Here is a 25,796-nt window from a genome sequence, read left to right as displayed (position 1 = left end):
TGTGCTGCAATGTCTTCCTTGCTGAACACAACTGGCCTGCATTAAGAACCTATTTAACCTTTTCAATATCTATGCAAGAACCCATACAGATACAGACAAACTGATTAAACTGTATAATAATTCCCTGGCCTAAATCTTTGAAGCTTTAGCCTTAAGAAGTTTGTATCTCCTATTTTACTTTTTCACTCACTGACTGTTAAAATGATTTTGGCAACAGTTTCTTTGAATGTTGCTGCAGAATGGCTTCATAATACCTTCGGAAGTCCCATAAGATGTTAAAATAAAATTCATGAAGCTTTACAGGGACACGTGCACAAAAGACATATTCTGTGTGTTAGAGGTTATGACATTTGTTCCAGCATCATTTATAGCACTTGGTATAATGTGGACAGCTTTGAAATGAAATGCACAAGCTTGTCTGTATTAATTTGTCCTGCTTGTGCCTTTTTTGTAAAAACAATAAGGCCACATTTAGAGTTCATATTGTGATGCCTCATACCTGTAGATATTTAAAAAAAAAAAAACTAGGAGAAATAAATGTTGGTGCGTTGGTTAGCACTGCTGCCTCACAGTGCGGGGGCCCTGGGTTCAATTCCTGGGGTGCTGTGTGCGTGGAGTTTGTGTGTTCTCCCCGTTTTCACTTGCGTATCCTCGCACTGTCCAGGGACAAGCTCAGGATGGAATTGGTTTCTTGGAAAGCTGGCCCTGGTGCGAGTGTGCTTGTGTCTGCCTGTGTCCTTTGATGGACTGGCGTCCAATCCAGGGTGTAGCCCACCTTGCATGCGTTGCTTGCTGGGATAGGTTGCAGTCCCTCCACAACCCTGATTTGGAAGACGCCATTAGAAACTGGATGGACGGATAATCTTAATATAGGTATGTTGTTTCTTCTATAAGATGACTAAGCAGTACTGTATCTTACTAAAGTTTTCCATGAAACCACAGGAATGAATAAGAAAGTTAATATGGGCAGGTAAAATGCTATAATTTAATAGAGTCAAAAGAGTCATAAGAAATGTTTAGTTTAACTTCTGTTACTCCATTTCCTGACATTTAATCTCTTTTATGTTGAAAGGCTTCAGATGAAAGATCATATGACACATGGGTTGTATTGTTCAGAGCAGTGCAGTTAAAACAGATCTGGAAAACACTGTGCCTCCTCAAAGCTTATTACTGGAGCAAACACTGTGGAAGCAGAAGATCATTGCACCATGTATTACTGTCCATCAACAAGGCAATACAAATCATTCCCTGAGTTATTTCAAGTAGGAATTGTTAGTCAGGCAGTCAAACATATGAAAAGAAAGTGTAAATCGTTTTAACCAATTGTTGTTCAAAAATATTTAATTTTACGAACTGCTAAAACTATACCATAAGAAATGTATCAAAACACAAAATCGAGCATCTGATTACTGTACATGTCGTTGCTGAGCTGTCTGAATCCAGGGTTCATGATATTGTCTGTAACGTGTTCCCTAGTACAGTGTCCTAGAGCACAGCTCTGAATTGCTGAGAAGCAGTCTAGCCTTTCTAAGAGTGGAATGAGTGGATTTTTATGAATGGCAATAGACTGCAGATATATAGCAACATGAAAGATTATTTGGAAACAAAGACGGGCTATTGATTTTCAGGCAACCTAAATAGTAAATATTATGGTTCTAGATACTTAATGAAAACATAAACATTCTGACTGAAGTCATAGCCAGCACCGATCGTCCCCAGGCAGTTAATGACGTTTTTCATTTGAGCTGTCCCTTTGCTGTTCTTTTGATTGACCTTGAAAAAATGCTTTCCCCCAACACAAATTGCACATCGTTAATAAACTAGGACATCTTTTAGTATTCACTGTATAAAAACAATTAGACAGTTTGTTTTTAAATAGCACTCTATAAATGTTGCAGCTCGTATGTTCGGTTACCATATAAGAATGCTTTTCACTGTATTATTGTGCTTGCAACTTGTGAAACAAGACAGACTTTTGATGGGGCTTTTCATGTTGTTGGGGACTACAGGAAATATCCTACATATAAATAATTCAGAAACACCAAAACAGTGTGACGGTAGCTGGAGGAAGTTAAATTAAGGATAATGGGATGTTAAGTCCCAACTGGAAAATGCCAGTTAGAATGCTTCCTGGGAAAGGTTTGTGGGTTTATCTCTCAGGTCCAGTTTAGACTTTACTAAGCATATTTTTCAATGAATCACATTTTGTAAACAAGAGCTTAGATGCAGAATGAGTTCAAAAACAGCACTTCATGCTGACTACGGCTTGTTCTTAAAGTGCTTACCTTTCTTTTCTTAATCAGCAGCTTTCCCACAACCATCGGAAAAACCTGTTTTCATTTCAAATGCAATGAGCTGCTCATAGCTGTAAAACAATTTTTTTAAGCTACCGGTTTTAAAAGAGGTCAGTAATTCTTGTACATTCTAAAATAAATGACTGTCTTTTTTAGAGGATTAGAAGGTTTCCTAACAATAATCATTTGCTAGATTACGCGGATGGATAGGGTTACATGAAAACAGTTAAGAAAGTCTCGGACAACACAGCCAGCAGTTCTGACTCCCTGGAAGTGCTGACGTGATCCAATTGTCTGCTCTTTCTTTTGATGATCACCTTCAGATAAAGAGCTACTGAACTGTACCGCATTATCAGGCAAAGGCATTGCCAAGGCTGTAGGGTTTCAAAGGCAAACCCAAGACTTTCATTGGAAAATTACTGCTGAGGCACATTGACAATAAGCAGCCTCTGCATAGCTATGCCCTGGATTTCCAGTGTTTACTATTCCAGTGTTCCAGTAGGCTGCAGCATGCAGTTTACTGTGGCTGAGTTTTTGGAAACATCATTTTGCCAATGATCATCATGTTCCCCCGGGCCCCTCTTTAAAGTGGCATCACTCAGTGTTGCAGAAAGGGGCTCGTGAGGATAGGTCACCACGTGGCAGTTGAAGAGGAACCTGGCTGCTCATCACCTACGCCGAGCCGCACAACTTCAAACCTCATTTACAACACGCTAACTGACAGCTAATGAAAACACTGTCAGACGGCCTGTGCAAACAATACAGGAGGCAACGAGAGTGCTTGGCTGGCAGACAATAGCTGTTTGGCAACCGGTAGGGCCAGGCTCGCTTGACTTCTCGAACAGATCAGGCTCGAGCTTGTTTCCCCGCAACGTTTCATCAATCTTAATCACGGCTGCAACTTGCAAGGACAGTTAGGTTTTGAAACTCAATCCCCTCTCTGGAAAAAAAAAAAAAAAAAAAGAGAGGCGCTAGGTTAGACTTTGCTCTGATCTGCTTTCATTCCCTAAAAGATTTTTATTACTGTTGTGGTTGTTAGTATTGGCTGAAATTCTGCTGGCATCTTCCCCGAGGGCAGTGTTTTTATTTTGTGCTTGGGCAAAGCATTTGAGCTGAAGGTTAAAGGGAAATGTGGGAGATAAAAGTGGTATTTGGGAGATAAAACTAAGATTGTAACGGGCAGAGCAAACGGAGAGCTGTGAGAGAGCAACACCTTTCCCGAATGAGCCACGAGACAAATGCATCACTCCCTATTCCTCTCATTCACAAATCCTGACCACATACAGCCAAGTCTACTCCACTCCCCCACCTCACCTATTAAATAATCCCGACAACATACAGTCAAATATACCCCTCTCCCCACCTCACTCATTCACCAGTCCCCACCCTACACATCTGGAGCAACAATTTTGCCAGCCCTGACTCAAAAAAAAATGCTATACAAATAACGGTGAAACAGCCGAAACGTAAGTCTCGCACAAGATGTTTTCAGATAAGATGGCTGAGGTGCGATTACCTTCAACAGAGGTTTCTTTAGGGATGGGCTTGTGTGCAGGAATGTTTATTATATGTCGATTTACAGCAGCGTTGCCATCTTCTGACCTGATTTTGTCAGATTTCTAAAGCTAAGCAAGTCTGGGCCTGGTCAATAGTTGGAGAGCAGACGTATACGGAAACCCGGGTTACTGCTACAGTGGTGTGGGCCTGGTTGACCAATAGATGGGGCTCTTCCCTCTCAACCACAATTTCCAACCCAACAATGCTGCAGTGTGAACTGGGGACACCATGCTTTTGGAGGTACAGATGAGGCTTTAAGTTGAGGTCCTCACTATGTGGTCATTACAGATCCCATGGCACAGCTCATAAGAGTAAGGATGCTAACCCTGGTGTCCTAGCTAAAGCCCACTCTGAGCTTGCACAGCCTGGCCCCTTGAATCAGCTCCAGCAGTTTCTGACTTCTTCACATGACCTGCTGTGCAGTGCGGTTTCAGCAGTGGATGAACTGGGTCACCTCCTTTATTATAAACCCACTTGTGATCCTTTAGCATGAACAGTTCTACGTGAAACCAATTATAATTATATAATAACATTAAACACATTGTGTATTATATGAAAATGGATGACCTTTACTCGTCTTAATTTCATACCAAAATATAAAATGCTTAGACTGCTGACAGAATTAGAAAGTATAAGTACTCTATAGATACACTAGTATGCCTTTGTATGAACCATACAGACATTGCAGAGGCTGTGTTTATCTGCTTTTTAGGTATGTTCCATTTGCTCATGCATGTGAAGTTCTGAGCTATTGCTAATGTAGTTGCTCCCTCTGCTGGTAATATATTTCCACAAGTATGGGAAATCTCCCCCAATAAGAACACTCAGTGACTATTTCATTATGTACGCAGAAGAAATCCACAGGTTCCTTCTCTCTAACGATGACCTAATGCACAATGGGCCAATAATAGTTAAAGGAACAAGTCATTGGTTTATTCCATGCTGAAAAGAGAAGAAAGAAAACACAACGTTTCGGCCGTGGAGCCTTCTTCAGGTGTGATGGTTTCCGAAAAACTAACCATGAAATTACGTTAAAACCGTCATATGGTTTGACTATTTTTACAGTTCGCTCTGTGCATATTCTCTCGGCGGAAAAGCACCACCTCGTTGATAATCATATCGGCTTTCAGCGTTTTCAGAACGCCCAAATCATATTCAGAGTGTGTATAGTGTCACATATACACTGCCATCTTCATCCTTCAATGAATAAGAGATCTAATCATTTTCACTTGTACAGCATCATCCATGCAGCAGCAGGTTAGCATACGCATACACACACACACACCAACGCCTTCCGGGTCACTTCGCCTGCAGTGACCTCAAATCCCACAAGGCACCGCGCCAGCCCTGACCCCAGGCGCTCGTGTGTGCGGAGTCCCCCGTTGCCAAGGAGAAGGCAGTGTCACAGACAGGCACGGGGCGAGGAGCAGCCGCGCGATCACAACAAACGTCGCCGCTGCCTGGCTGCACAGGCACTGGGAGCCAGAACCGGGCGCACGGTGAGTCCGAAAGAGCAGGAAAGGCAAAATATGTGCAGCCGTTTACCCTTTATACATTAAAGGATCTACTTAGAAGGATTGGGCAGGCTGCCAGCCGTTGCATTGCAACTCTTTTCCTTAGCCTGCTTTCACCTGTAATGTGGTATAGTGTAGCTGCTGGGCATCTCTGTTCAGACAGCCCGTGTTATTATAAAATATACTCTCTCTCTATATATATAATTATATATTCTTACTGTGTTCAGTGCCTGTGTTGGGTGTGTTCAGTGCCTTCCTGTCTGGCATATGTTCGGTGTATTACTGTGTTCAGTGTCTGACGTGTGTCTCATTGTTTCGTAGATATCTGGGGCTCCATTCATAGCTGTGTTGTCTCACCCATCCTTTCAGGGCTGAAACACGCCTTTTGAAGTTGTGTCCCAGCGTCTCTGCTTCACAAATTCATACTAGCTCATACAGTCTAGGATGGCAGGTTGGGTAGCAGAAACTGGTTAACTAATGTGAGAGGTTTTATTTTATTCTAAATGTACAATTAAACGTAAACAACACTGAGAATGTGACAGTTTTTATTTTCCAGTGTGAAGTGCAGCCTTCAGCTTCATTGCAGCCTGTTTTGCTTCTGTTGTGATTTTCGCGATCACTTGTCAATAATAGAAGCCAAGAGGTTTTCTTTTAAAAAAACAAAACAAACATTTTTAATTCCATTTCTTAATTCAATTACTGTCTTGAACGAATGAACGACTGACCCACGAAGACTATCAAGACTAGGAGACACTGGGACAAGCACCTTTGCAGCATGAAACGTACACTGGCCCACTTACAGAATTCGCTATATGATTGCAGTGACCTTGGGATTCTCTAGGTAGATTCTCTATGTACGTCATTAGCCTCTCTGCTCATCCTTAATTCTAATTCTTCTTAAATCCTGTCCCGGCAGATTGCGTTTCACAAAAGCTTAGTGCACTGCTAGGAAGCAATCTGTTCGTGGTCACACTCACTGTGTAGCAATGCGGACAGGCCCTGTCTCTGTGCCCATTTGTCTGTGTGCGTGGTTTTGTGCCCTGTGCGCTTGATAATTCTGTGTGGGGTGTTCTTCACCCTACTGTAGAAGTTGTTACTTCTGTATGTAACTTTTATTTGTCTCAGGAACTTTTCCTTTTCAGGGTCAATGCTGTTGACATTCACCTGTCTGCAGTACGCTGTGGTGGTATACTCTTCAAAGAAACTCCTCAAATGAGCAACAGATTGATCTTCACCTTTAAAAAGCAGCTTTCTTAGAAGGATATGCACCAAGCATGCCTACTTTCAGATGATGATAGGATAACTCTAGTTATCCACAGGAACCTTTCCATGCAAATGTCAAGATACATGCCTGAACATGCTATTAAGATTTTTTTTTGGTATTTTGCATGAATGTACAGTAGAACATGCTGCGAACAGGGTTTTTTTCTGTTTTGCTGGCACTAATGCTAATGAGGATCAGATGGTAAAAGAACAATAATCCAGATTAAAATACCTGCTGGCTGTGTTCTTTCAGGGTTTTTGCAGTCTGAGCTAATGTACATTAAACTCTCATGTTAGAATTTATGTCACTAATTCCTTGTAAGGGTCTTGCCGTTTCTAAGGATGCTTAATTTCACATAACGTACCCTGCAAGAGTATTCTCTCCCCTGCAATGATGTCCCAATTCATAAAATTACAAATGATGTCTAATCCTTTTTTAAAGTGAACATTTATAATCAAAACTTGGATGGTCAAACTGAACACACACACAAGGATTAAGGGCCCAGTTAATGCCCTGACTTGAATCCAACAGAATCCAATCTGTGGCAAGACTTGAAAATTATTGTCCATCAACCTACTTGACAGAGCTTGAGTGAGTTTGCAAAGGAGAACTGGCAACAGCTACACCATCCCAGCGTGCAGTGTTAATAGACTAATCCTAACAGAGTTGTAATTGCTACCAAAGGAGCTTTTAGCAACTATTGAGGGAGGAGGGAAGTACTTACTGTATGTTATCAACATTTTCTAGTTTTTGATTTTTCCTTGCAGTATTTGCTGTCACTTCTTAATGATCGACTTTACCTCGCTCATTGTCTTTGAATCGATTTTAATCCCCTTCTCCTAAGAACGTTATCCATGAGTGGTTTTGAAAACTCCATATTTTCATCAGTTGTAATTCAACAAAATGTGATGTCATGAGAAGGGAGTGAATACTTTTGTAAGGCACTGTATGTAAGGATTTAAAAATATCTGTTGACTGTATATTTACAGGCTTTTGTTCACCTCACAATGGTATTATTATACCGTGAATAATGTTAATTTTCGCTTTGATAATATCATATTGGATTTTTTCACAATGTTCAATGTTTACCGTTTATTAATTTAAAAGTTACTCACAAGTAACTCACCTTGGATAGAAGCGTTAGCAAAATGCAATGATAATGTCTTTAAAAGTCAGCCTACTGCACATCTGCTAAGTGAAATTACATCAGAAGTACCACATGATATGCCTACTTCATCATAATGTTTTAGTCCACAATTAATGCAAAATGCAGCGCCAGCTCAAACTCAATTAGTTGACTTTTGAAATCCATTTCTGTGTAAAGGAGATATTAAAAACAAGTGCCCTTAAATAATTACCAAGCAGGATTCTCTTTCCAGCAAACCTAACCGTTGAAGACTGTATCTCTCAGTGGAAGCTTAGCGAGGGCAGCTGTAACATGACAAACCCAATAGTTTTTTCTCACTCAGCCTTGGATTTTAGTTTTTCTACCTATAAATGAAGGACTACCGACTTTGTACTTTTTCATGTTAACGTCTCTCTGTCTGTCATAAAGCAGATATCGGTAACATTTCTCAAATCTTGATTTCTTTCTGAAGAGTGAATTCTTCCAGTTCCATTTTATATTGTGTCACTTAGTTCTTTCCACAACTATTTTGTGGATTTTAGACTGATATCGATCAAAGATTCACTCAATACACTTGGTGTGTATTCTCTCTTACAAAAGGAATTAATTAAATTATCCTCTTACTTAACCCTAAAATATATGTGCTAGATACAGATCACTTTCTCTGTAGATCTGTAGATCACAGAGATTTTCAAAATCTATGCCTTCCTCTTAATCCAAGACCCAGCCTAATCCTCACTCTAGGCTTCACTCTAACCTTAACTCTTAATTAATCTTCATAAAGAAATACATTAGATGCCTATATGTTACACTACATACTTTACAATGTTAGTGTCACACAGGGACTTATTTTGGGATTGTTATCCTTTTTGATTTGTAAATTATTTGCCTTCTATTTTCCCTTGGGTAAATGTGTGTTTATTTTCTGGGAACTTTATTCTGCTTTTCGTCCTCAATATAAATAATCTACCTGAATAAGATGAAGTTTTATAAAGGCTCCAGACTGTGGGTCCAGATGGGTACAGGCTAGAACAGGTCTAATGAGCTCTGATTACACACAGTGCAGCTGGCTCACCCTCAGAACTAGTGGAGAAAATGGCTAAATGTACGTAAAGAATATATGAATATATTTTTGCATTTTTGATGTGATAGTGCAGAAGTGTTTTTTTCTAACGTACAATTAGGGTGCATGTGTACACAAACTAGACAAAGGGGGAAAGCAGACTTCCAGACAATACCGTTGTATTGGTACCAATGAGCATCTTGCATCATGGAAAAGTGCCGCAAACTAATGAAAAAGAATAAATCCAATAATTCCCCTTAAACATTTTTTATGTATTAATGGACAAGGGAGGAAAAGAAACATAGTGTACAAAATGCAGAAGGACCAAATAACCAGCAACTCACTAGGAAAGATTATTAGCAGTTTTGTTCACAGTGACATGAAGGCTGCAGTTCACGGCCCCAGATGGATAGCAGGAAACGTGACATAACCAAACTGACATGAGAAATCAGCAGTTGAAAGGATTCATTTCTAACCACATTTTAGAGCCATTGTGTAAAAATCCGATCGTATTAACTATTATGCAATACGATTGTTTTGTAATAGAAACAGATCATGAGAATAAGATGGGATTTCCCAAAGAGTCTGTGAAGCCACTTCAATATCTCATGATGCTTTTCCTGAGGCTTTCTCTGACTCTTCCTTTTTTGTGTTGCAGAGGTATCAACATGGAACGTTGTTCTGCATTAAACGTGCGCGCTCTTGGGATTGCATAATTGAGAGATATGGCCCCTTCTCCAAGAGGACACCCCGGCAGCTGGCATCGCATCTTTGTGTGAAGTGTGGCAGTCGTTGTCTTTGATTTATGACACTTCCAAGGCCTTCTGCTCTGGCCAACTGGGTATCTGGACACTGATCAGGGGTTGTTTGTGTCAAGCCATGAATCGCTACACAGCCCTGAAGCAGCTGGGAGATGGTACGTATGGTAGCGTGCTCATGGGCAAGAGCAACGATTCTGGAGAGCTGGTTGCTATCAAGAGGTAGGTCCACTTTCGGTATTTAATTTCCCCTTTTTGCAGATGATATCGGTGTTTTTAAAGGAAATAACTGATTGTTAGTGTTATTATAACCCCACGGTGTAATTTACCTTTCCTTTATTCTACATTTACTTTCCCCCCCTTAAGAATTCCTTTTCCATACAAGGTTTCAGCTCTGACGAGATTTTGTGTCCATATACAGGGTTTTCTAAATGAGAAACCAGAATAAAAAAATGCAATAAATAAAGAGTGCTTCTCCAGGTTTCATTTTCAGATGCTCTTGGATACCATGGATAAATTGACAGATTAGATCATTTGAAGCCCCAAAAAAATATTAATGAATTAAGGGAAATATATTTCTGTGACCATTTAGTCAAGGAGGATGGTTAGACTGTGCATATTCAGAAACCAAGTGGGACAAAGTCACTGGTATTAGTCAAGTAGCATATAAATCATTCGTATCAGTCACCTCTGTGAACCACCTTTGTTTTTCACAAAAGGAATCAAAAACAGGTACCAACAACTTATTACTGTATATGCAAAATATGTCTGCAGGAGTGTTCATCAAGACTGATGATATTTCAGCAGGACTGAAGGAAAACGAATTAGAAAACAACTTAGATATTTGAAAACCTGTTGGCTGTGGCTGTGGTGTTCTGTTTAGATGTTTACATAACAACTGAAGCCCTGCTTTCATTCAGGAACCATTTGGTACTGTTTGCGGCAACACTGTTGTATACAGTGACAACCAGCAATCAGGGCGGGTTGTTAGGGAAGTGTACTAACATAGGCTTGAGTTAATTATTATATTGAAGGGCACTTACAGTGAAAAAGAAAGCTAAAACATTTTCAAAAATCAGAATGGAATCAAACTTTTAAATCAATTCCCCAATGTGTGAGAAGTGTAACCATTTGCAAATCTTGGTTGTAGACTAATTTGAAAAATATTTTCTGTGGATCGTTTTAGCTGCTTGTAACAATAGTCTAATGTTGACATTTTAATGGAAGTGCTATTTAAACGGTCTCTGTATGTAAAATAAATCAGGTGCGTTGCAAACTCAATCTGTACTTCTGCTAATGTGCATAGAGATGCAAAGATGCTAATATTACTATTACTATATTCAAATAGAAAATGACTGGTTGAAACAAAGCCTGTTACCATATAATTTAAGAATTATCTCCCTGGTGTCATGTGCAATAAGAATCTCTAATCCAAGTCTATGGTCACATGGTAATGTGGTCACCCAGGCCAATCCTAAGTGTAACATGTCCACTGGAAATAGTGTCTACTACTTGAAATGTTCCAATAAATGCCACTGGGAAGCTGACTATATTACAGTAATAGTGATTTTCAGTAGATGAAATATTCCTCAAAGAGAGAATATTTCTTTTCATCTGGATGTGAAAACAGTTTTACACGATTAGTCTTTTTATTTTTTCATGACATTTCCATATCCTATAATATTGTAGGACAAAAATCCATTATTGATTACCGTGTGGCATGAGGATTAAAAAGACATTATCCATTTATTTCCAAACGTTTTTGTGACTTTATCAAGGGCGTCATTACCAGTGTGCTGAAGGTGATTGAGAGTATCTAGAGGCGTGTTGTGTGCCATTGTGTATAAAAGTAGTTTATTGGGTTTTTAATTTCCACTGAGTGCTTTTGTTTTCCTCCTGTCTGCCAAAGATGTGCTGGCTGGGTTACTTGGTGTATCTAAACTGAATTAGTATTTGAATAAATATCTCTAATTGTATATTGTCTCTAAAACATGCTGTGCCATTGGGCCCTTCATAGTGAATAAGCTGAGGCAATGTGTGTCTTCACATTACCTTTGTTATGAGATACAGGTTTACAAGTCTGGCTTTCAGCAAGGATTGTTAATAATAAATAGAACCTTGAGTTTAGCTGGCAGTGTTTGTAAATGAAAGGTTATCGTGCAAATTGATACCCTTGATGATGGAGAAAGGAGTGAAAGTTTACAGTGTAGTGTTGCCACGCTGTCACATTGGCAGGAGCTGGAATGCCAAATGCCTTCACTAATCTCTTAGTGTCTTAGTTTTTTCTTAGAATTCTATAAAATTTGCTTGCAAAAGAGTGCGTTTTGTAGGCCTACCATAGAAATTATATTTCTTAGACTGTTGAGCAGTTTTCCATTGAAATCGCTTCATTTTTTTTTGTTTCTCTTCCCAACATAAGTCTGATTTACACATGACTCAGCATTTTAATTTCACATCATAGTGCACACCTGGTATGTGGCCAGACAGGAGCCTCCTGTTCCCTGCTGGATCCTCCCGATAGCAAGCCTTTAGGTCACATTCGATATCTATGACTCCTACCTTCCAAAATGCAAAAGCAGTTCGTTTTTCTTTCTGCTGCCTGTGATCCAGTGTTGATTAAAAGAGACTGAAGCATGAGGCGTGTCAAGTGGGTGGGGGAAGTTGTAGACCAGGGTTGTGCAAGTCTTACACTCTCGTACTGAGACTGACCAGCCCAGTTAATATGAGTTATGATAACAATTTATTGCATTTTTATATATCATTGGAAAAATCATTGACACCTGGCAAGGGACCTGCTTCGTCAACCACTGGAAGTGCAGCCCCAGTGCACTGCAGCTCAGGTGGAGAAGTGAAGATCGCCTCACCAGCTGACTCGAGGGGGAACACTAGGCCGGCAGGGAGGCCAGGTTGTACGAGCCCAGGCTCAGGGTGCCGTTTAGCTCCTGGGTTGTCTTCCCTCCTCTGTTGAACAGCGCTGAGGGATCTTTAATGGCCACCAGTCAGGACCTTGGCTTAACATCTCAAAGAGTGTTAGCAATGTGGATGGCCATTTCTTCTTCGATTTCACATAGCGTCTTGCAATCGCTGCTTTTGAATTATTTAGCCTGCCATGATGCATGTTTTGGTTGTTGGTCTTGTGGTAGCCTCCAAACCGGCTCCCGCCAATGTCGCCTATAATTTATTGATGATTTTACAGTAGATATCAGATTCTTTTTGTTTTAGTCACCCGGCAGCTACAGATTAATTACAGAATTCAAATTTTGCCTTATCTGTAAATAAAGTATGAAATATGAAAATGAGTATTACTATAAGATCTTCATAGATTTGTGTGGATTGTTGAAATGAGAAAAGTGTCTGTAATTGTTTAAAACCAACAATATGAATTAATCTAGTGGTAAAATAAAGTATATGTGTAAAATCTAGTTTAATGCTGAATATAATTTTCCAGTATACAGTAAAACCGTGTTGTTGCCCTTGGCAGGATGAAGAGAAAGTTTTACTCGTGGGAGGAGTGCATGAACCTGCGAGAAGTCAAGGTAAGTGACAGCGTTAAGGAAACAGCAGCTCCCTGAGTAGCAGGTCTTCACACAAGAGGTGCACTGAAGTAGGCCACGGATTACTACAAAGTGTGTCTCTGTGAGGATGCCAGCGCACCCAGCACCTGAAGAGTGACACTGCCAGCACGTCAATAGTATTTTGTGTTTTAAGTGGTCTGTCCTTGTCTTTCAGACCCTCTCGGGATTCTAGAACAAACACATCGCTCCTCTCTCAAAGAAGACCATACGGTCTCCTTCTTTCTTGATTGTTTGTCACTTGGTTCCACCACTCACAGCTGACATTTGGTTTTGCATTCACTTAGTTACTCCCAGCTTCTTATTCTCTGCAGCTTCACTTTCTGTCTTAAGCAGCTGGACTCACTGTCACCCGTTTTTCACTAAAATAGTCACTTCAACACGAGACCTTGAACTCGGCCAGCCCAATTTTCTATCCTCCCGTTATTCACAACATGACTTTCCACCCTGTACCGCTCTGCTGATATTAAGACCTGGGGAAGATTCTGATCTCAGCCTGTCATCTAGCCCCTTTCTCTTTTCCGCCTATAGGAGGAAACTATTAACTGTGCCGATAAGCGATATCCCACTCCACAGGGTTCGGACGCCACCCTGCTCCTCGGCAGCACACTTCATCCTCATTGAGTCTGAGGAATGATCTGCCAAACGCCCGCCTGTCTTAAATTAGTACTTAAATTAGTCCTAAGCTGTTTTTTTTTTCTTAAGGATCCCTCGCAGAGTCCCAGAAATCTGTAAGCCAGCTCAGTCTGTTACTAATAAGAACTCCCCCTGTACAGCTGTCATTCTCTTTCCTTCCAGACTGGAACCCAGCCACAGACTCCACGTTGCACAATTCTCTGCATTTTAATAAACACTGCAACTGCTCTGTGTCTCTCTTCACCAAACACCACATCTCCACTAGGACCTACTGACTTTTCCAATCCCTTACTTTCGTAGCTGATCCTGTTTGGCCAGGAGCACTGCCCTATAATCAAACTTAATCTCCCTGGCGCAACAGCAGCCTGTTTTGCTGTTTTCTCATCCTGCACGCTCTGAGACCTTATTGAGCCTGACAGACTACCCAGCAGCCACCTGTCCAATAACTTTGGTGCCGCCCTGTACAGATATAACTGTACGTGCTCTGCCATGGCTTGCTCACAGAGTTCCACAGGTCACTGTGACCAATTGCACTCAGAGCCTGTCCCACCAGCAACCTCCCCTCACATGGAATTTCACTCCCTCAGAGTACTAATTACTCTTTCAGTGCAGCTGTGTCTTATTCAGCAGGTTCTTTCAATTAACGGCCGGCCAACCTAACAATTTCGATTTTCTTTTATCTGGCTTCAGCATAAAATACTCTGATCTCATTCACAGAATGCTTTGTCCTATACAGTATTTTTGTATCATACAGTAATGTTATTGTTCTCCCTAGCCTTGTTGGATATGGTGTTTCCTCACTTTTTAAGTACTTTATGTGTAAATTATGTTATTTTTTTATTCTGTATGTACACTTTCATAAAAATGTTTCCATTGTGTGTTGCACTTACTCAGTATTCCATTTAACCTCCTGTATTACAGTCACTGAAGAAGCTGAATCATGCAAATGTCATTAAATTAAAGGAGGTGATCAGGGAAAATGACCATTTGTACTTTGTTTTTGAATATATGAAAGAAAATCTGTATCAGCTTATGAAGGACCGGTAAGTATTTTGATGTACCGTTATCACAAGGAATTGAATCCAGTTTTAAGAGTGTTTCATTCAGCTTCACTCCACAATAAAACATGCATTAAATGCTGTGATCTAGAAGTATGGTATCTAGTACAGTTCATTCTAGTGAAATAAAACTCCCCATGGTCCATCGATTCACACAATGTGCATGATTCCTGAAAAGAATTGTGCAGAACACAATCGCCTATTGATCATTTATTTGTCTGTGCAATCACTTATGCACAGACTCTTCTTGAATGAACACTGTAGGCAGATCACAGGAATCTGAAAAATATTTTTTCTCTTTTAGTAATTTCTTAAAATCTTTAAATGTCCCTCTGTCTGATGTATCAATTAATATAATCATTCTTCCAGATATCAGAATTTAAAGTACAGAAGATATTACATTAAAATTAAGTCCTAATTTAATTAAAGCCATGAATGATGTTGTTGACTATTTGTGTATAGCAGTTGGGTTTTCACATTTCATTCCCAGTCATCACGTACATTTTTATTTGTTTTCAGAAACAAGTTGTTCCCCGAGTCTGTCATCAGAAATATAATATATCAGATATTACAAGGGCTGTCTTTTATCCATAAGCATGGTAGGTTTTTCTTTCAGGACCATCTGCTATCTTCCCATGCAAAGAACAAGAAAACCAGAGTGTTAACAAGCTACTTAGAACACCAAAAACAAAAAACATGCTAATATATCTCTGTTTTTTGGATGTTATTACAAATGTCTAGTTTTCATTTTATCTGCCTGTTTTTTTAAAAACTAAAGGCAATCTAAACTTATTGCCTAGGAAATGTATTACCTACATATCTATCACCCAGTTGACAAATTTTGTTATGTAGTGGATAAAATCTGCTTGTTTCAATACAATAGTACAATAATTTAAAAATAAAATCAAACAAACATGAAATACATTTTATAAAGACAAAATGTTTGACATGCATTCCAATGTCAAGCCTTAGAGGAAACACTGTTGACAGCCACTGTGATTCTTGTTCTTTTTCTGGGAGGGTTGGTTTGTGATACCATGCTGCTGCAGTAAATGCATTGTACCATATCCAAAAAAACATCGAAACACCTCATCCAAAATGTGTTTCTCTTCAAAAGTTCAGAATAATGCCAGTTGCCCACCTGGGAATGAACAATTGTCTCAGCTCGCAGCAACAGCCCCATGTGTCAGCACAGGGAGCCTGGGAGGATACAGAAGGGCAGACCCATGTGGTCTGCGATCCATTCATCTTTAGCCACACTCTGAGTTAGCAGGAAGCCTGCAGGGGCGCGGAAAGTCACAGGGGTCGCTGTTTGACTGGAAGCTGAGAGAGCTGTAGATTATTAAGTGTCATTACTGCCCATGCCTGTGGTATCGCAATCCCTTCAGAGAGCATGTTTTCATAGGTGCATTATTTTCTTATCTTTGTTCTTTTCCTGTCTTCTGCTTATTTGCTGCCAGTGAAAATAAGATGTTTACTGAAAACGAAATAAGGAACATAACGTTCCAAGTGCTCTCTGGTTTAGCCTTTGTGCACAAGCATGGTAAGGTTCTTTCTCTGCTTTCTATTTCCCTTTTCTTCTCTTGCCCAGTTTGTTGTGCGTAAAGATCTTTTGACATTTTCTTGGACAATATAGTTCTCATTTTTAGTAATCATCTTTGTCTAGTCACATGCTGTAGTTGTTTTAGTCTGAAAATAACGTGTTTTTGAATTTATCACCTCCTACGTGCCCTACGTTAACCCGTAGTTTTTTAACATGGAGTATTAAAGCTGTTTAAACCTGCAAAGAACCATTGTGCCGACTTGAAAAACTATTTTACAAAGATTTGATCATTATCACTTGGATATAGTGACATGCACCACATATACTAGTTCTTTTAACTATTTATGGACAAATTTATTTTTGAGGGTGGGCATTGAATTGCTTTTCGTTCAGTATACATACAGTAGTTGAAATAGCAACACACATTTGTTTAAAAAGCTTCTTCTTATGACAATTCTACAGGATTTTTCCATCGTGATATGAAACCTGAAAACTTGCTTTGTATGGGCCCCGAGCTGGTAAAGATTGCAGACTTTGGATTAGCAAGGGAAATCCGGTCACGTCCTCCATACACAGACTATGTGTCCACTAGATGGTAAGTGTGCTTAGATGGTAACTAAAATGAAAAATAAGTGTTTAGTAAGCTTGTCATACAGAAACAATTCAGACTCCTAGTATTCACAGCTGCCTTAAGGTGTAGGCCTCCAATTGTCTAAAATGGATTTTTTTTATAACATTTTATGCTTCTGAGTGTTGCTTGAAATGTACCCGCAGTGGCTCCACTAAGTATGTCAATAAATAAGATATGTATTATAATCAATGTATTAATTCTTTGCTTTCTAACATCTGTCTCCGGTTATTTATATATATTATATAAGTGCAGAATGTTTTAATTCTGACCATAGTGAATTGCGCTTATGATATTTTTTTCCACCCCTTAGCAGACCCCTAATGTTTTACACTTTTTGTAAAAATCAGAAGGCTTTAAATACTCCAAAGCATGCTTTATTTGTGAAGATTAGTGATTTAATGGTATTGCATTATTTTAATATTTATATATGTACTATATATCATATTTATAGATGATATTTTTTGTTCTATATTATTTGCTAAAGGGCAGGACACAAAGTTTTAAATTGATTTAATTGGTATTTACAACTTCACTCTGTTACCTTAGAAAGCTTCTTTATCTGGCATGAAATTGTGGTTGACTTTCTAACATCACTCTCTTCCGGTGTGGCTAAAGCAGACTGGGTTTGAAGGCGCCGGGGGAAATGAATTGTGCCCTGAAATACAGACAGTAAACGCTCTGATTCCTGCAGGTACCGAGCTCCAGAGGTGTTGCTGAGGTCTTCAGTGTACAGCTCTCCCATTGACTTATGGGCAGTGGGCTGTATCATGGCTGAGCTTTACACTCTTAGACCTCTTTTCCCGGGGAACAGCGAAGTCGATGAGATTTTTAAGATTTGCCAAGTTCTAGGAACCGTTAAAAAGGTCAGTAGTGACTAGTTATTCAACCCATAAGAAAACTGAAGAACAGGACATGTTACTAGTGCCAACAACAATATGCTCTGTTTGTTACTGCTAATCAATAAATATTCAGAAACATTTTGTTGCGTAGACATTATTGTATAATCGCTTTCCAATTGAAAAGTCCATTTGATGTAATACTTGAGAACTTTTTACTGATTGCATTTACTGTATTTTTAGCTTTTAAGTTAGCTTAGTATTAAGTCTTCAACATAGTATCAAAGTGCCAAGTATAAACTTTAATGTTTGCTGATTTACTTTGGTTAAATCTACCTCTGTTACAGATTTGGTGGTCTGCCCGTATAGGACGTTTGAGTGGTACTGTATTAAAATGTTTTGTTTCTCTGTGACAGACTGACTGGCCTGAAGGGTACCAGCTTGCTGCAGCGATGAATTTCCGCTTCCCGCAGTGTGTACCCACCCACCTGAAAACGCTCATTCCCAATGCCAGCAGCGAAGCCATCGCTCTGATGAAAGACATGCTGCAGTGGGATCCCCAAAAGAGGCCGACTGCTGTCCAGGTAAAGCAAATTAAATAATTGTAGCCTTTATTGCACTTACTGTAGTTCAGGTGTTTGAACACAGAATGTGATCTATGACAGGGATGCAGAAGAATGTGTTCTGCAAATAATAAAAAATAAGAATACATTTTGTATTTTCTCTTTTTTGGGGGATTACTTTTCAGACGTTTTGCGCAAACTGCACCATTACAGCTAAACTTAGCTGTAACTATCAGAGTAATAATAATATTAGTAATCCTCATAATAGCAAGTTTGTCTAACGTAGCTTAGCCTTTTTACCAAGGAGCTTGGGAAAGAGGCATGAACAGTCTTGGCATATTAAATGACGGGAATTACTTCTCATTCATAAAGCTGTTCACAGGAGGGATAAATGATGTCATTGACTAGAGGAAAAACAATACTAGAATAATGACTATAGTTTTGTGCTGCACACAGAACTGGCACTGAAAAGCAAATAAAGGGACACCTGGGAAAGCCTGCTGTCTTAGCAATAATTAACACTACTTCAATGTTTAAAATCTTTTGTCAATAAATCAAAATCAAAACTTCAGAGTTATGCACATTCAGAACAGCAATGCTGTTATAGCAGTACCAAAACATTTTCCTTTAATTTTCTCAAATATACAGTATTTGAGTTTTTTTAAATTAGCTCTCATACACTGGTAGTGTATGTTAAAACAACTGTAAAATAAGAGGAAGTGGGAGATATAGGATTACATTTTTTTAAATGTCACATTTTTATAGCATATTTGTGGTTAGTAACCACTTCTGAAGACTAAGGTTTGTTTCCACCTCCTAGGCTCTCCGATACCCTTACTTCCAAGTGGGCCAGGCATTGGGACCCCCTCCACAGGGCGCGGAGCAGCAGAAGGCCCAGAGCAAGCCAGCACAGCCCACAGAGCCCAAGGCGAAGGCCCCGGCCAAAGCTGACCTGCAGTCTTCTCCAGAGCCTGCCCCCCGGGCACAGGCCCAGAGCAGGGCCAGCCTCCAGCCCCTGCAGCAGAACCAGCTTCCACAGCCGGCACCCAGCAAGACGGGGCTGCCGAAGGACACTTCCAGACAGGACCCACCATATCTGCCCACGGTCAACAACAGCTCCCCGCCGGTGAGCTACCAGGAGCGCACTGGCCTTTCCAGGACAGGCAATGTTAGAATTTGCATTAGTATGACAATACTGTCCTGTTAAAGTCTAACCTTGTTATTAGTATCACCTATCTGCCAAGTATTAGTATGTTATTAGGCATATTTATATACATAGTTCAGGTGGGAAGCTGCATCACACCTGAAGAAGGCTCCACGGCCGAAACGTTGTGTTCTCTTTCTTCTTTTTTTCAGCATGGAATAAACCTATTACTTGTTCCTTTGCATATTTATATACATTGTGTCTAGTGTTAGTATAATTATTCCATTTGATACCTGTTTATCGTTATCGGGGTTATCTGAAAGAAAATGGAGATTTTCTACGCAGATCGTGAAATTCGGCAAACAAGGCGAATAGTGCAGGTGTGTGCAAAGCGTGTTGATGAAATTTTTGTGATTGTGAGGTTGTTACATCCTATATTAGAAACCACCCGCTGTGGGGAATGAAAACTCCAATCTAATGGGAATCAAGAGTGGGCGAAGACGATGGGGCCAGACTGCGTTAAAAGCCTCAGACAGCTGGGATGATTTCGATGACTCGGACATTGGTGTCTCTTTCTCCAAGAAGCCCAGCATAGGATCGATAAAGGAAAAACAGAATGACGACTCCTTCTTTCGGTGAGTGAAATCTTTCAACCAATGATCGTATTGATAATGTTAATATTTGATTCCCCGCAGGTTCACTGTCTGCAAGACTTACTTTTCCAGTGTACGTGCACTGCTGTGCTGTAGTGGTGAACTCAGGAACATTTATTTTAGTAACCTATCCAGTTTTCCTTCAGTTCGAATTTGAATTGATGTGAAATCCTTATTTTTCCTAATTCTTTAATTTGCATAATGGTTTATTCAGGGTGTTTACTCAGTTTCATTTAAAGGTTCTTTACATTGCACGTTTGTATGTCTCACTTTCTTTTTATCTCTTGATTCACCAAAAAATACAAAAACACTTTTAGAAACAGTACAAATAGATACAAAACATAAATAGGCCTTTTTGGTATTGTAATTTATATCCTGGTAATAGAAAAAAAAACATTATTTTGTTGATTTGCCTTTAAGATGAGAAGTTTGCTCTGCTTGCTCTGTCTTTTAAAATGTTGACAATTTCAAAAAAAATCTTGCATTTGTCAGTGTATCTCATATCAGACCCATTGCTTTTTCCCCTCTTAATCATACTTTACAGGTCTACAGAACAAAAGCCTGTCAATACATATGGTGCCGCAAACAGAATACCTTCCAATACCATGGTAAATCGGATTGACACAGGACTTTCAAACTCAGCTTCAGCAAGACAGCACTACTTACGCCAGTCCAGATATCTTCCTGGTAAAGACTACTTTTAAAATTGTGTGTGCATTTTACGTAACCAAAACAAAAATACCTAAAATTGAACAGATATACTGAATATTCTTAGGTTCTTGATTCTTTTTTCTGTCCAGACAAATACTTTTGTGAGTCAATAATTTCACATTCCTCCTGATGTTTACGTATGAGTCACAGCTGAAGCTGAAGGGCATCCCATTTAAATTATAAATGCAATGCTGAGCGCTCCACATTACTAGAATATATAGAGCACCAAAAGAAGCTTATCACTCTTTTTCATGGGTTTATGTTTTAGAAGACTAAAAAATATGGATTTTAGATATTGATTAAATGTTTTCGGTGTAATTTAATGAACTGATCATTCACAACCAACTGAATTGTGTGACTGTGGATCGTGACTTTGTTCAGCAATGAACCACCTCAGTAGAGACCTTCCGTTGTGGTATCATTTTGTTGGGAGGCTAGAAGAAGTCACCTCGGGTGGACTTGCCAGAATTGGAGCTAAGTCCTCTTCAGCAAAGATTCAAGGCTTTGTGTAGACCACCCTAATGGAGTGGGCAGGGGTGTCTAGTCACTACACAGCCAACCTGTAGTGATTAATTCCTACCTGAGTACATGGAGCTACAGTACATTGATTAAATTCTGGAACCTTATTGCTGCCCTTCCTATGGCCAGAGTTCTATGGAGACAACAGACATCTTTATGCTGCTTCTGTAACAGTAGCTTATTCGAGCCATGGATGGCTACTTGACAGACCTTGAGCTGCAGTCAGCATTTGAGGAATGAGCTGGGAAGACATCTAGTCAATAGGATAGACCAGTGAACAGACACACACTTGTCCAGTCAATGGGACAGAATCTTAGAAATTTACCTGTCCCTCAGTAAAATGTTACTGCATCTAGTAAAAAATATTATTTTCCTGATAACTTTAAGCTTTAGCAGTGACAAGCAATATAAGATGCTCAGTATATTATTCATATATATATTTACATATATTAAACTTCACGTTAGTATTCATTAATGGAATCGCAAGTCGATTCTTAATATTTTTAATCAACCTTGACTTGATGTAGACACATGAGATTTCTAGACCGTGCGATTTGCTCCCAATGCCCGAGACTTGAGAGCTATGCAATTATGTACTATTGTGGCTGCTGGCTGGCAAACGATCTCGCGGTGTATCACTGAAACAGTATTTCAGTATTGATGCTTGTGTACATTTTGTCAGCATTCACAGCTAGGTTGAGTATTTTATTTTGCACGTTGAGATTTTTTTCTTATTTTTTGTACTGTGATGCTCTTGTGTTTCAGGGGTAAATCCTAAGAATACATCTTTAATTGCAAATAAGGATCCATCCAGAGATTTGTGGGGCAATGCTTCTTCTTTAATAAATAAACCACTGGGGCCTATTGGATCAGGCCTGTCCATCACCAGAGTCAATGCAGGTAATGTGTTTTGAGAACATATTTCAGGTTCCTAAAAGTGACTATGAAATTCTATTCAGTGTTGTTAAATATCACACACATCATTAGTGCAACAATAGAGAATGTTGCCAGAAGACCTCTTGTGTTAATTGCTACATTAGTTGCAACATATTGCCATTGCTATCAATAAAATGATGCGTTGCATACAGTATGTGTCTTTATACAGTATATGTTGTCAAAGCCTTTTTTCAGCACTACTAGCTTAAAAACACTAGGAGCTGTAAATACAACATTTTAATTTTGTGTTGCTGCAAATTATCCTAAAATTTACAACACGAACCTGATGTAAAATTAATTGGTGTAGACCACACTGATTATATATTATTTTTTCCTGTTACCTCCTTTTCCCTCCTTTCCTTTTCTACTTTTTTTGACCATCCATATTTTGCAAACTTAATGTTGGTCTTAACATATGAACTTGGCCATGATTCCATAATAGTCTTCACACAGTATTGAATGAGCATGCATATCTATATCATTATTTGCATACAGTAAATTACTTATGAAATTGAAGTTATATTTGACTAAATTAATATGTGCTGATACGATAAGAATTTTAACACAGTATAATAAATCCAGACTTGTATGAATTAGAACATAATTTACTGCAAAGTGTGTGAGCACTATTTTCCACAACTGCATATTTCTCATGTCAACTTTTTTAATCTCCTTTGCTTTACTACCTTCTCTACTGAAAAATCATTAACCTTTTCTAGTTTGTTTTTTGTCATTTGTTTACCTTATGTTCTTCATTCCTATCTCTGTCATTCTGTATTCTCTCTTGATCTTCTCATTGCCTGGACAGAAGATAGTCTGTCTAAACCCACTGATAAGGCATCTCTAAAAGAAAAGACCCTTGAAAAATTAGAGGAACACAAAGGTACTTGTTTTGCCTGAAATGCAATGATTTCCCCCCCCTGGCCTTATCCATTTTCAAACATTATCAAAAGTTAATCTCCTCTCCTGGAACAAATGGTCTATTCAGGTACAAACCGAAGGGGCTGCTTATCACGCAAGCCAGCAGTAAAGAAACTATAGGTACTGGTCAGCTTTCTAGAATGACCATATGTAGCCACAATGCAAGCAGAAATTCATGTGGGAGTGTATCTTGTATCGTTTGTTTCACTGTATAAAAGAGCACAGTAAGTGCTGTCTTTTGAGTCTTGCGTACAAGAGCAAGACTCCCATATGCATATGAAATAAAGATGACTTTCAACACACAAACTTTCGGCTGATGAACAAAAAACTATCCTTATATTATTTTCACATGACACAAACTAGGAATTTTACTAATATTACTGAGATTACCAGCCTTTTCTTGTAGGAAAAAAGCAGTTTAATACAGTATGTATGTCAAGTTTATTGAGTCAAAACTTTTAGAAATAAACACCTAACTCCCCTCTCATTAATTCATATAAGACTGGCCTACATGTGTAATATACAAAGAACTGAATTTTCCTTATGCTTTAACAAATGTGCAAAATATGTTACCTACAAGAATTTTTCCTCTGTTTTAGGGGAAAATTGTTGTTTTTGCGGAGTCTGAAGTATTCTGCTTTGAGTTAAAGATGGATGGGAATAAACATAATAGCATCTAACTGTGCAATCTAAAAAGGAGAGTGATCTTTGAATTTAAATATTATGTCAAGAAAACAACTTGAAAGATTACCAGAGCTACCTGAGTTTGCCACTGAGCTAATGTTTAGATTACACTGTAGTAATGCACCATTTGGGAAACTTGACTTGTTCTATGTGGAGAAAATTCCAATGATTCTGTTGTACCCTTCAGGAACATTTATAGGTTCCAACTACAACCCTGGTGGAGTTTACATACCGACATTCCAGAAAAAGGAAGTCGGATCTGCAGGGCAAAGAATTCAGCTGGAACCCATAGGAGGTCCATCAGCAAGTAAGTATTATGTTAATTTGATACTTAAGAACTGAAAAATGGGAATGTTGCTAAATTTTCAAGAATGTTACATCTTTGGTCACATTAACTTGTGATATGGCTTGGTGCTTCTAAATAGTATATATTTCTGCTCCATCTCTTGGAACCTTGACATTCATGATTTATGTTATTTTTATGAACACAAGAATCAGAGATCTCTATTCTTTTAGAACATGACTGTATGCTTTAAAGTAAAAAGGAACGGTTAAGATTTACATTTGAAAAGCTTTTGACTGGTATCAAACACATTCAGGAGATTTATAATAAAAAAATCCCAAATAAACAGACCCCTGAGACATACACCCTGTTATCTCCATGAAATTTACATTTCCTGTCTGTATTTCCATTCAGAAGTCCTTTCTGTATTTTCATGATTGCTCCACTGCTATTTTTTCATCTTTTCTCCTACTGCTAGTAGACCTTTCTACCACTGCCGATAGTAAGAATGATAAACTGAAAAACCCCAAGCTAAAGCCTTCTTCCACTAAAGCCATGATTGAAGCTAATGAAGGTAAAACACCAAAGAAACTATTTTTGGACCAAATGGGTTAATTCCATGCTAAAAAGTAGAAAACAATACATCCCATGTTTCAGATCCAGAAAAATGTTCATTTAAAACATTTTACTTTTCAGTGTGGAATTAACATTCACTTGTTCCTCCATCCATGACCCAATTTAACTTCCCACGTCAACTTTTTGTTTCCCCTCTCAAGCACCAAGAAAGACACTGCAAGTATAATAAGCACTGTTCTTTAAAAGACAGTGATTGGGGAATACGGACAACGGTCTCCCATCATTTAGCGCACAAAGCAGTTGGCATTATACATGCAGAAGCAAATTTGACTTCAGTTCCCTTTCCCAGAAACTCCCATTTATTCCTGTACTCCCAGTTTATTGTCCCATCTTATCCCTGGTGTTGTGATGTCTGCTGCACTTTGGGAATCAAAAGATTTCTTTTTGATGACCGTACTTTGCAAACAGCACGAGTCCGTTGTGTTTCCTTTGGTGTCATTAAACTCAACTCACGTACAGCACATGCCCGTATATATATTTAAGTTTTCCCCTTCATTTTGCAGATTATGAAGGATGGAAGAGCAAAGCAGCTAGATCACAAATGTCCGGATCAAGCTTCCACACACCGGGAAAGAATTCCGGTAGTCTTCTGGCTCGTGCACCCGCTGTTCAGCCAGTGCATGGCAGGGTGGACTGGGCAGCCAAATATGGAGGCCATCGGTAGCACAGGGTTTCAGCTGAGCTACGTGACTGTTGTGCTTGACCCGAGACTGCGCCATGAGGGCCCGAATGGTCCAGCAGGAGGCATAAAGGGATTAAGCCTTTACAATTGCATTCACGTCACCAAATTGTATGAAAGTTGGAATAAATGATTTTTGTCTATTCTTATTTGGATTCTGTCATGGACTGTACTATGTATACTGCACTCGTCTTTCACATCAGGGAGATTTCTTT

At 39.2% G+C, this 25,796-nt stretch overlaps 1 protein-coding gene across 5 annotated transcripts; it reads left to right on the top strand.

Annotated features, from left to right (window-relative positions):
• The first annotated feature begins 5,185 nt into the window (after positions 1 to 5,185).
• mak (male germ cell-associated kinase) lies at positions 5,186 to 25,730 on the top strand. Of its 5 annotated transcripts, none has more exons than XM_069190886.1 (15): positions 5,186 to 5,350; positions 9,477 to 9,798; positions 13,058 to 13,112; positions 14,706 to 14,827; positions 16,303 to 16,385; positions 16,848 to 16,980; positions 17,708 to 17,879; positions 18,269 to 18,436; positions 19,236 to 19,541; positions 20,001 to 20,194; positions 20,757 to 20,899; positions 22,208 to 22,342; positions 23,190 to 23,261; positions 24,171 to 24,290; positions 25,406 to 25,730. In XM_069190886.1, the coding sequence occupies exons 2-15, from the start codon at positions 9,698 to 9,700 to the stop codon at positions 25,564 to 25,566; spliced, it is 1,965 nt and encodes a 654-aa protein (XP_069046987.1). In that variant the 5' UTR covers positions 5,186 to 5,350; positions 9,477 to 9,697; the 3' UTR covers positions 25,567 to 25,730. The 5 variants fall into 5 exon arrangements, with proteins under 5 accessions (XP_069046987.1, XP_069046985.1, XP_069046986.1 ...); XM_069190884.1 differs by having other exon boundaries at positions 23,187 to 23,261; XM_069190885.1 differs by lacking the exon at positions 16,303 to 16,385 and adding an exon at positions 15,362 to 15,441 and having other exon boundaries at positions 5,187 to 5,350; positions 23,187 to 23,261.
• The last annotated feature ends 66 nt before the right edge of the window (positions 25,731 to 25,796 follow it).

This window comes from Lepisosteus oculatus, chromosome 6 (assembly GCF_040954835.1).
Source record: "Lepisosteus oculatus isolate fLepOcu1 chromosome 6, fLepOcu1.hap2, whole genome shotgun sequence".
NCBI lineage: Eukaryota > Metazoa > Chordata > Actinopteri > Semionotiformes > Lepisosteidae > Lepisosteus > Lepisosteus oculatus.
The sequence above is the reverse complement of the archived record's forward strand: the minus strand, read 5'-3'. Positions and strand labels throughout refer to the sequence as shown.